We start from the raw sequence: 12,726 nt of genomic DNA, 5'->3' as shown, positions 1-12,726 counted from the left end.
GGTGCAGGTCTACAATACTTTTCCTGGTGTCCTTCGAAAGCTCTTTGGTCTTGGCCATGGCGGAGTTTGGAGTCTGACTGTTTGAGGCTGTGGACAGGTGTCTTTTATACAGATGATGAGTTCAAACAGGTGCCATTCATACAGGTAACGAGTGGGGGACAGAAAAGCTTCTTACAGAAGACGTTACAGGTCTGTGAGAGCCAGAGATTTTCCTTGTTTGAGGTGACCAAATACTTATTTTCCACCCTGATTTACGAATAAATTCTTTACAAATCCTACCATGTGGATTCATGGATTTTTTTTTCACATTCTGTCTCTCACAGTTGAAGTGTACCTCTGGTGCAAATTACTGACCTCTGTCATCATTTTAAGTGGGGGAACTTGCACAATCGGTGGCTGACTAAATACTTTTTTGCCCCACTGTATGCTCCTTGTCACTTTTTTTTGCGTACATGCTCGCTGCACTGATATGTTGAAAACTGCTTTCGGCTTGGCTGTCTCATGAAGTTAATAAAACATGTGCAACTGTATGATCTTGCACAGCCCCAAAGTGTCAGCAAAGAGGAGGGAGCAACATCATTTTAGGGACTCTATTTGCCAAAAATCTGGCAACAGGACTGACTGGCACCATGTCTTTTGAGTCAGGGCTGTTAGAATTTAGGATTTCATTCTAAACACAAACTCTTCATCAACTTTTAATTAAGCCTTAAAAGCATCAGTAATGTTCTTGTTACAGACAAAACAGACAAAACTTTAAAGTTGCCTAACGTTCCAGCCAGCACATATAAAACTTGTTCCCCTGAATCTACTAAAACCCTGTCACATGGTTTCTGAGTAGGTACTCAGCATTGCTTGCCATTGGCATTTCAGTGATGCCAGTCGGTGACCCGGTCATTCATCCGTAACAGATTTTGCTTTTGTGGAAGTCGCTTAAGTCTTTACAACAACATATTCTGTTCCTACTTCCAACACTCTTACTATAAGAAGGGACTGTTCAGCACTTACAGTGTCTGCTGATTGGTGCTGGGCAGGTAGCATGCCGTAATGCTGCAGCTGCTGGAAACAAGACTAGGGCTGACACAAACGATTATTTTGATAGTCGACTAGTCACCGATTATTTTTGCGATTAGTCGACTAATCAGATCATGCATCCATTGGACGTAAAACGCACAACCTACTGCACTGCATAACTATCAGCTTACAGCTTGAAGTGTTTAGGGTATGTGCCAACTAAAAATAAAGACAAGATGATAGTTTATTAAACTTTTAATGAAATTTGCAGATTGTCTCAGTGGAGTTTAATGAACTCAGCTCCTTGTGATCTAAAATATAACAGGACACTGGAGTAAATTCTCCACCATCTCACACTTTTGTTTAATCAGTTTTCTGTTTGACGTTTATTCAAGCTGTGTAAAAACTATATAACTTTAATCTCAGCCAAAACGATTTATTCAGGAACAAATAAAACACTGAGAAAAGCCAAAAAATAACATTTTAAAATGTTATTGTTTGGCTTTTCTCAGTATTTTATTTGTTCCTGAATAAATCGACTTATACATCTGTGTGTGTGTGTGTGTGTGTGTGTGGATGTATTGCTGCTATCTTCTGTTTCAGGATCTTACAAAGCTTCAAACGGCATGTCGACTATTAAATTAGTCGTCGACGATTTTGATAGCTGACGTAATCATGTAATCATGACTCGTGGACTAATCGTGGCAGCCCTAAACAAGACTCATAAAAGAATTTAGAATGAGCCAAACCATTTAAGTAGTTGGCTGCAAAACCCAAAAGATGAGCAGTCAATCTCTCTGGTGTGAATGACACTTTTAACATTAAATAAAGTATTTTAATCTGTGTTTAAGGATGATTGGCGCTTTGTCAAGAGCTTTGCACATGATTAAGATAAACTTTCACTGTCTCTAAATCTTTGAGACCCAGCTGAACTAAACCGATTCTATTAAAATTAAGACCTGAGGCAACAGTTTTACATCTTTAGATAAATGCTGCTGACTGCCTGTGCTACCCCTCAGCCTTCAGTGACTCAGTTATTGATTTCAAAATCCAACTTTGCAGAAAACATAACCGCTGACTGAGGTCGCGGTCACTGAGATAAGAACTCGTCCAAGGTTGGTAGTAGCTACACCTATACTATTGATTTCAAAATTCTAGCTGACTTCCTTCTGGAGTTATCGCATTCACAAGATTTTCCAAAAAGTTGAACTTAGACCTCTGACCTTTAGATCAAGGTCACTGAGCTTTGTCACCTCATTCTCAAGTTATCGCAGTCGGAAACTTCGGTGTCCACACTGCCCCCACACTCGGACACCAGCCCAGCAGGGTGACAGCAATATTCAGCCTTTTACAACTGAGGGGTAAAAAACTGTAGTTGACTGCTTACTAACAGAGCCAACAGATTTATTTCACGCCATCTCTTCCACCTTCTCACTTGGTGTTACACAACACATACTTGACATGTTGTATTGGCAACGTCATTGAGGGAAATGTGTGTGAAGCTGTAGTAACAGGCCTAAAGGCATTAATATATTAATTACAGATTTTATGAAACTACATTATGTCGCCAGGCTTTGCCAACTATTCTATATTGTGTTTTATTTATTGTGTTTTCCAAACTGTGGTGCTTTCCAGAAGGTGTTAGTTTTAGTCGTTTTTATAGTATTGCTTGGCTATTTTTCCTGTTGTGTTACATTTACTTTTGTACAGTGTTGTATTTTGTATGCTGGGTCACCACACAAAAAATGACTTTGTCTGATGATATTAAAGTCACAGTAAAAGGGTCATGTGATCCTGGGTAGAGAAGCTTTGATTGGGCTCTGATCTAGATGTGAGGCAAGACAGCCGGAGGAGGGAGACAGTGACCGCAGAGATGGAACTGCCTCTTAGCTCCTAACTTTCCTTCACACCCAGAATATGCTCGTGCACACGTGCTCATACACAAACACAGAGTTCATTATTGCCGTGCATTCACTCCCATCCTTCCTGCTACTGCCTTGAAGTGATTAGCAAAACAATGACACAATCTGCAAAATGTTTTTCCCACAGAAAAGCTTGTGCTCAATAAACTGCCATATCATCTACTGCACTAAAGAACCTCATGATTGAGCTTCCTCTTCACAGCCTCTTTCCCATCCTGCTTCGTGTTCTCCTGACTCCCAGCAGGGTACTGCAGTAACTGGAATTATGTGTTTGTGTGATGTTGTTGCTGTTGTGAGCCCCAGGCTTTTTTCTCTGATCAAGAAAGGGCCTCATGTCTGGGCCTTAATGCTTGCCTAGCAGTATGACTAATGCATCGTGTCCCTAGTACCAACCATATGGAATTTAGATAAACTGGACTAAGAGCTCCTTCTGATAAGACTAGTGTAAAAATAAGCTATAGAAATAAGAATGGAAAAAATAAGACATTAAGATTCTATGTCACGTTTTCTGTGTAGCTCTTGAATTGATATTACAACCTTCTTTTGATGTTTGTTATTGTTTACTCTTGTTATTGTTTAATCAACTGACCAGAAGAAGACCTGGCCTTATCCCAGAAGGCATATTAATCATAAATATCTCTTCCGGCTATATAATGGTAGGTTATTTCTGCACAGAGTAACCTTATTTCTGATTAGAATCAGTTGAGGAATCTCGGCACAAGACAGAAGGCCACACAGGCCTTCCCATGTGCACGGTTTGATTGTTCTCCTGTCATCCTGAATCACTTTGGAATGCTTCACAGCCACATATCTATGTTTGCTGCTCTCAGTATCAGAACCAAATGATTATGTCATCCCCTGACACAATTCTGCCTTAAAGGAAAACCACTTTTCTACTCTAGCTGAGTATTCAAAGCCCTTTTTACTACAAGTACCGTTCAACTATATATTTTCTGTGTTTTTCCTATACCCAAGCAGCCTGGCTAACATTTGTGCACACACAGTGATCAGCACATTGGGGTTCAGTGTCTTGACCAAGGATATTTTGACATGCTGGAGCAGCTAGGAAGTGAACCTCCAATGCATTTATCTATTGTTTGAATCTTTTATATTGTCATTAATTAATGTTTCATTTAGCTTAGACTAAATCAAACATGCAGATTCATGCGCTGTGGTGACCCCTTGGTAAGCTGAAAGTAAGTGTAGGAAAACAGCCCTCGACTCCCTTAATGCATGATGTCCATAAACACTTTGCTAATGAGATGTGATTGCAATTGCTAGTTTCAAACAATGAAGCTGAATTCTTTTGATTTTTTAAAGACTTGTATTTCTCTGTATTTCTCTGTCTGGAACGACTCTTACTCTTGTTTTCTTAATTTGTGAATAAGTGTAATGTGTCATTTATTATGTAGATGTCTGTCTCAATTGTTGTGTATGCCTTTTTGCACACGGGTCTCAATCTCAGTGAGACTGAGATCTGTTTAAGTAAAGAATTTAATAATAATAATAATAATAACCCTTCCAGTTCTGCAGTTGTTGTTTCCTGATGATAAACACAAGCAGTGATGTAGCCCTATGAGAATGCTGTGGATTGTCTGTGTCTGTGGGTTTTAGTAGTGAATCAGATGTAACATGCTGTTACTGATCTGTCGCAATCCATCAAAGTGATAAACACACCCCGACCTATACCCCCACCTTTCTTTCTGACCGAGCAGACTGAAAACATTTCCAACCTGAATCGGACACATTTGCTAAAACTACACAGTTCACCAAGCGAGGCGTGGCTGTTGGACTTGCAGCAATGTCTGCTATTTGAATGTCACCAAGTCTCCAGAGAGGGAAAGAAAAGGATCTTTGCTTTCAGCCATTGCTATTGTCATGACAACTGCTTTAAATGCCTCATCTGTGATTGATGTTTCACTGCTTCTTTCTACCTTGCCTCTTGTCATGTCAGAGAAGTTCAGTCATTCCTGCACATTGTGTATTCCTGTGAGAGATGTGCAGCCGAGCACAGCGGCATGTGATACATACAAAGCATATTCAGCATTTCTGTTATCAGCTGAGTGATAGTACAGCTTTTTATTTTGTTGTTAAGCAATTTACCTGCCTCCCCCTGCCTATTTCCAGCCTTCTGTGACTGTCTTCACTCCCCCCTTTCCCACTCTGTGATTGGGGCATATATCTTCCACAATGCTACACAACTTCACTCTTGCTCTACTCTTTAATGGAAGGTGTCACTGAGAAGCAGTCACCTCATTCCTGCTAAAACCAGCGTTTCCTCACCTGCTTTCTTGAAAGCTTTTAACCCGACTCGACGAGAAAAGGGCCAGCACACAAGAAAGGTGTGGAACCATTTCTACCCAGGCTTACTCTGTTGTGTCATTCTGATTCCTTTACCTTGATAATCTTTTGTTTAGCAGGTTACAAGATGTGACCAGCTGGTTGGACGGATTATACATAGGTAACTCTTTTTTTTCCCGAACCACTGCAGTCAGGGTTCAATCGCAAATCAAAGTATAGCTGGCTCAGTTATGCATTTGTCAGAAATGCAACTTAAAACCGATGCATTTCAACTGGGAAGTAAAACTTTGCAGTCATCGGTGCTGGTTGCCTATGGCACTTGTGAAGAGTCAACGGAAACATACATCTTTTCCATTTTTCTGAACACTGTTCCTTGACCTAGAGTTTCAAAATGCCATGTGAAGAAAACAAGTTCATAAAAACTTTGGAAAAGACAAAAACATTGCCAAGACAGTCCAAGTGCATTACACAGCCAGAAGGGAATTACTCAGTGTCTTTTGTAATGAATACTCCTGTGCAGTCTATATTCAGTAAGATACCTATAAGAAAAAACAAAGGGACTGCAAACAAAGTGTTAATCACCTACATCACTTCTATTTTATTTATATAGCGCAATCACATGACCCCGTATGAACAAGCACTTGGCGAAAGTGAGAATAAAAAACTCCCTATTAACAGGAAGAATCCTCCAGCAGAGCCAGGCTCAGGGAGCTGTTAGGAGTGAGTAGAAAGAGTAGAGCAAAGACAGAAAAGAAGGCGACCTATAGTAGGGAGAGGCATGTACTGTAATGAAAAAGTATTTCGGAGTATTTTTTATTTTTTTTGCATAATTATTCTAACATTTTATTTTCAAAAAGGATCAGGCAAAAGAGGATTTTTATAGAATACTGTTAAATGTTACTATATCATTAGCACTGGCAGTCCCAGGCTTCTACCTTTCTACCTTTAAAACCCGCCACCAGCCAAATGGCTGGTAGGCTTTTAGCTAAGCTTTAGCTTCAGGCAAGTGGAAGCTAAATTGGCTAGTCATTCATATGTAAATTGGGTTGTTACCTGGGAATTCTGGAGGGAGGGGAGTGGGGGTGTGTGGATGAGGGGGTGGGGGAGCTGCTAAAAGCGGTGAGCTTCCTTTTGTTTCATCTTGATGCATTCTCAATCATCCAGGGAAACAAATCTCCAAAAGTCACCAACTTGGAGTGTTTCAGTTTGCCATCTTAGGGAGAAATCAACACACATGGGTGTATGTCCTTTGTTGCTGAGATTTATTGATAAAAACAGTACAAAAAATCAACCATTTGTACACATTTTTACAAATAATTATAAAAAGTGAGTGAGTACATTTCAACATTTTCAGCAATCACTCACAATCCTGGCACTGCCATGGTATCTGTAGTCTGCATTTACCACATGTGTATCTGTTGCAGTGAACACATCGCACAGTGGCATGATTGTTCTTGCAATTGTGTTTGACCTGACACATGGCTCTTTTTCCAGGGCTCGGTGTGGAGGGTTGTGTCAAAGGCAACTGTTCTTTTCTTGCCTTCTTCGCAGCTACATGAGAGTGAGCTAACTCCCTTGCAAGCTCCACCAGGAAGTCCACCCGTCTTTCCTTCGTCCCGGAGCATGCTTGATACAGCACATGTGCATTCAGTGCTGCCATGTCAATCATGTTATAAAACACGGCAACTGGCCAGCGCCGTGTTCCTCTGCGGACAGTGTACTCCCGAACCATCTGGTCCATCACATCCACGCCACACTTTGTTTTGTTGTAAAGGGTGACAGTGTTTGGCTTCCTTTTGGTAGTGTTATCAGTCTGAACCACGCCGTGCATGCTGCTAAGAATATAGACTGTCTTCTTCCGTTTGGCCGCATACGCCGTCAGCGTGGCAGCAGAGGTTGAAGGAATGGAGAGTTTAAATGTTAGTTGTAAACAGCTATATCATATAATAACTGCAGCTGTAGCTGTGATCAGACATCCCCCTGCAGGCCCTGAAGCTGAGCTCTGAGGTCCTCACAAACCTGCTGGAGCCAGCTTCCATCCTGGGGAGCACGTTTTTGTGTTTCAGCGCGGGGCGAGGCACAAAACCCAGATGGTCCAGATGGACCAGATGGTTCGGGAGTACACTGTCCGCAGAGGAACACGGCGCTGGCCAGTTGCCGTGTTTTATAACATGATTGACATGGCAGCACTGAATGCACATGTGCTGTATCAAGCATGCTCCGGGACGAAGGAAAGACGGGTGGACTTCCTGGTGGAGCTTGCAAGGGAGTTAGCTCACTCTCATGTAGCTGCGAAGAAGGCAAGAAAAGAACAGTTGCCTTTGACACAACCCTCCACACCGAGCCCTGGAAAAAGAGCCATGTGTCAGGTCAAACACAATTGCAAGAACAATCATGCCACTGTGCGATGTGTTCACTGCAACAGATACACATGTGGTAAATGCAGACTACAGATACCATGGCAGTGCCAGGATTGTGAGTGATTGCTGAAAATGTTGAAATGTACTCACTCACTTTTTATAATTATTTGTAAAAATGTGTACAAATGGTTGATTTTTTGTACTGTTTTTATCAATAAATCTCAGCAACAAAGGACATACACCCATGTGTGTTGATTTCTCCCTAAGATGGCAAACTGAAACACTCCAAGTTGGTGACTTTTGGAGATTTGTTTCCCTGGATGATTGAGAATGCATCAAGATGAAACAAAAGGAAGCTCACCGCTTTTAGCAGCTCCCCCCCCCCCTCATCCACACACCCCCACTCCCCTCCCTCCAGAATTCCCAGGTAACAACCCAATTTACATATGAATGACTAGCCAATTTAGCTTCCACTTGCCTGAAGCTAAAGCTTAGCTAAAAGCCTACCAGCCATTTGGCTGCTCTCCGGGTTTTAAAGGTAGAAAAGCCAAATGGCTGGGCTCTGGGCCTTCCTAGTGTTAGAATCAGACTACTTTCATAATCCCTTAGGAAATTATGTCCATATGTTCGGACAAGATCGAGTGGGATCAAAACAGTGAGTGGGTCATTTACATTTGAGAGAAGCAAATTGAGTCTACTAATAAATTAAATGCTATATTTAAGTTCTGTGAAATCTACAGAAGGTTTTCTAGTTTTTCCTTGATGCAGCGCTCTCTCACTGTAGCCACATTAACTGAGATTAAGGTCTGTACTTGCACAGTCGTTTCACTGTAACGGGACTCATCAGCTCTGAATCAGAAGTGTGGACCAGCCCTCATATTGACCAGCAGGCCAATCCTCTGCCAGCACCTCAGTGACCTGATGTTGACTACATAGACAGGATCTAGTCCTTTAAACATTTCTAGTCTATTTGCATGAATATAAATTAAGTGGAGAATTTGTGGTGCGATGTGTAGCAGCAGTTATATCACCAGTCAGCTGTACGTGAGCCATCTCAACTGCTGCTGAGCTTGAATGAGTGGCACACTAATTCAGTGTGTGTGTGTGTGTGTGTAAGGAGTGGGTAGGAGATTTAACTGTGTGGTAGTCGCTGTGTACCTAAGCTTTCTGCTTTCCTGTTCCCCCCAGACCAGACACAGAGGTCCCCAGCTCCGTCATGATTCACAGACGCCACCATCACTCGTGAGTAATTATTTGAATGTTGTACATATGGGAATTTTATGCCCATGTGCTGAAGTGTTAAAGCTGTGAAGCAAAAAACATCCAATCAAGAGAAGGGAAAATGTGTGCTTGGAATGCTAAGTCCTAGCAATTGATCTAGTTTCTTATTTCTTCATATGAAGGAAGAAATAAGGAGGAAACACACAGTGCACTTTTTACTGTATGTATGCTGATCTGTGCATATGTTGTGTGTGCATGTTGTCAGCAACAAAAACAACCAGCGCTGCTCCTGGAGGCTAAAAAGTGGCTTCAACATTTTTCTGCTGCACTACAGAAGTAAAGCTGGGCTTTATTTACGTAGCGCTGATGATGTCACACCAGAAGAGCTATTTTTAGAAAATGGTCTGAGGAAAACTGGTGGGGTTTTTTCTTCCTCTCCTTCTTCTTTCCTGCACATTTCCTGGAACATTATTACTATTCAGAGCCCTTCACATGTGCATGTTCTTCCCTCAGCGCGTTTAATCTCATTGTTTTGGTCAATTTAGAGAATCTATGAGCCACTGATTGCTTTCACAAAGCAAAGTTTGTCAGGCAACAAACACACACACACACACAGTCAACTTACTGTACAGAAGAATGTCCAGTGTGGTTTCATAATTACATGATACGTGTTGTTTATCATTTAAAGTGAGCGACTGCATATTAGTCTCAGTGCTAGCAGCCAGCAGGCATGATGGGAGATGCGGTGGGGTGGTGTTGACCTCCTGTTATTCCCACTACCCATCTGCCTACAAATCTCATCTGTTAGTCCCATGATCTTCATTAGGCGTTTTGTTTTCTCCGACATCCAGGGAGTCACATAAAAGTCATCATTTCTGCCTCACTAGTGCTGGATTGCATAAGAAAGAAGGAGCTTCCATCTGTTCCACCCAGGGCTGGCTTGCCTGCACTGAGCAGACTTTTCATCTTATTATCACACCAAAGCTGCCTCCCCCCTCCCACTAGAGCAAGGCACAGCAGCAAAGCTGTTCGTCTGTGATGGATGATCATGTGACCTGACCAAGCTCAAGGTCACTAGATTTCCTGAAGTTCCCCAGCTAAACATACCCTTCACGTGTCCAGCTGAGAAACATGGGCTTTCTTGTCTGCTTTAGTGTTAGAGAATAAGTAAACCTACTTCCATGACCTTACATGCACTAAGTAGATGCAGGTGTGAAAAAGCTGATGGCTCTATTATAATGAAGTCCATCTGTGTAATACACTGCTGGCCTGAATTACCTTAAAAATGGAAGGCCACGCTGAGTGCTCAGCATATTCAACTTGAAGTATAATGATGGATGGGACATTAGAGTGCCAAGCAGAAAGCACCAGGTGCTAAAAAATGAAGCTCATGGAGAAGTGCCAAAAACTGCAGTACTACTCCTGGCCACTTGAGGTTGACTCCAGTGAGCCACTCCTTATACGTTCCCAATGACCAACAACTATCAAATTTAAACGATAAACAAAGAATAGATTAGGTGGCTATGCCTAATCCATTATAGTACATTCATGGTGTGAATATTTTTGACTGACAGATGGCCTGACATAGGCTGCTGTAGTCCTTGTTAGGCAAAGATACACAGTACTGTTGTGAAGCCTTGAACTGAGTATGATTTTACTTGGTGTTTTGAAGGTGGATGTGAAAACCAATGATTGGACTTGACTTTGAAACAGCAGCCATCTCATCCTCACTGGCTATCGATCTGTAAAGGATAATTAATATAATAGAGTAAGAAAGTGGATAATTGCCGACATTCTTACTTTATCAGTGACTATAGTTTAAGATAAGATAAGATAAGATAACCTTTATTAGTCCCACACATGGGAAATTTGTTTTGTCACAGCAGGAAGTGGACAGTGCAAGAGTTATGAGGCAAAAATGAGAATACAATAAGAATAAATACAGTACACAACTGTACAGAATAGAATAAAATAAAATACTATATACAGTAGAATAAAATAAAATAAATATACAATAAGATAAAAATAGAATACAAATACAAATACTATATACAACTGAGTAAAAATACAACGATGACAGTTTACACACTTTTACTATTGCTCTCAGGATTAAACTTGGGATTAAAATAAGAATTTAGCCAATAAAGTCATCATCAGTCATAGAGCAAAGGAAAAAAAACTATTTTAATTAGATTTATTATATTTTCGACATAATTCTTTTCATTTTTCAATGGGATGGTACAGGCAGTGCCACTGCAACTGCTGATGTTGCACTTACATTCAAATAATGTATTAAAAATTATCATAAAAGACCTTGTTTAAAGAGTTACTAAGAATCCCATTTGCAATTTGCACCTGTGATTTATGAATTTCAAATCAGCTTAAGTTTTTCAAGCAGAAAGAGGATTTAGTAGTGGATCCTAGAAAACTGATTCTGTTCATCTGGTTGTAGCATTTTCTGAGTTCCCTCTGAAAATGCTACAACCAGATGAACAGAATCAGTTTTATGTCACTCATACAAGTCACTTTTTCAATCTCAATTGACTGCAGGTTTGCCTAACCTTATAAATTGTACAGTTTAACAAGACCATTTAAGGAGACACTTGGTGTCGTTTTGAACAGAAAACCTTTTTTACAGGAAGAATCCGCGAGCAGAACCAGGGTCAGGGAGGGTTCTGCCGCAGGTCATCCAGGCCTTTATGTCTTTAAGATTGGTGTGTGTCATCTGTCTTCTTGGATAGATAAACCATGGTATCATCTACATAGCAATGAAAATGTATATTGCCTTAGGAAATCTTTTTACATTTTTACGTAATGTAAAAAGAAGTGGTCCCAGGACAGAATCTTTTGGAACTAATTTTGTGAAAAAGACTCCCCATTTACATGAACAAATTGGATGGGAATTGATAAGAATTTAGTGATTCCGATTCCATTATCGATATCACTTATTGATTCGATTCCTTATCAATTCTCGTTGGTTTCTCATTGGCTCCACTTTGAGAGTCACCATCATCTCTAAGCAGTGTATCAAAGTATTTAGTATTTAGTATTTATTTATTTATTGTCATTGTCAAGAACAATGAAATTGCGTTTGGGGCTTCCATACAACCCCAAAAAAAGAAGAAAATAATAAATACCCCTTAAAACCCAAGTGTACATATTTAACCCAGTGTGACTCCAATGCAATAAGACAATCCTTAGCAATAATGTTCGTAGAAATTCAGACAAAGACCTGAGAAACATGACAAAATACAACAATGCAACCCATTCAATATTATTGTACTGTGAGATATGATATCAGATATGATAGTTATCTATTTAAGAAAGAGGGGGGGGGGGAGAGAATAAAGATATGATGCACCAATGCAGACCAGTTCATTGCTATTAAGAAGTTGGATATGGTTATTGTCCGTGAGAGGGGGGCAGAGAGTTCAGGAGCCTCACAGCCTGTGGATACAGGCTGTTGGCCAGTCTGGATGTTCTGGCCTGTATAGACCTGTACCTTCTCCCTGAGGGCAGCAGATGGAAAAGGTGGCGCGCAGGGTGATGTTGGTCCCGCAGGATACTGTGCACCCTCCTCAGACAGCGAGTGGGGAAGATATTACTGATCTCTGGCAGACTTGTTCCAATAATTCTGCCAGCTTCTTTCACCACCCGCTGGAGTGCTTGCTGATCGGCCTTGGTGCAGCTGGGGAACCACACTAGAAATCCATACGTCAGAACGCTGCTGATGGCACAGTTGTAGAAGTTCAACATCAGAGATCTGGGAATGTGTGCGCTCCGCAGTCTCCTCAGGTAGTAGAGGCGCTGTTGGGCCTTCCGTACAACTGAGGTCCTCGGTCACAGTTACCCCCAAGAATTTAAAACTGCTCACCCTCTCCACCGCCTCACTGCCAATGAAGAGAGGCAGA

General features: G+C 41.2%; 1 protein-coding gene across 6 annotated transcripts in view; it reads left to right on the top strand.

Moving 5' to 3' along the window:
- iqsec1b (IQ motif and Sec7 domain ArfGEF 1b) overlaps nucleotides 1–12,726 on the top strand; it is a 248,642-nt gene that overhangs the window by 142,453 nt on the left and 93,463 nt on the right. For all 6 annotated transcript variants that reach the window (XM_026169057.1, XM_026169056.1, XM_026169046.1 and 3 more), the window contains one exon: nucleotides 8,783–8,836. In XM_026169057.1, coding sequence (XP_026024842.1) covers nucleotides 8,783–8,836 — 54 coding nt within the window. The remainder of the gene's footprint in view (nucleotides 1–8,782; nucleotides 8,837–12,726) is intronic.

Source organism: Astatotilapia calliptera, chromosome 5 (genome assembly GCF_900246225.1).
Source record: "Astatotilapia calliptera chromosome 5, fAstCal1.2, whole genome shotgun sequence".
Classification (NCBI taxonomy): Eukaryota; Metazoa; Chordata; class Actinopteri; order Cichliformes; family Cichlidae; genus Astatotilapia; species Astatotilapia calliptera.
This window is presented reverse-complemented; position numbering and strand designations above follow the sequence as displayed.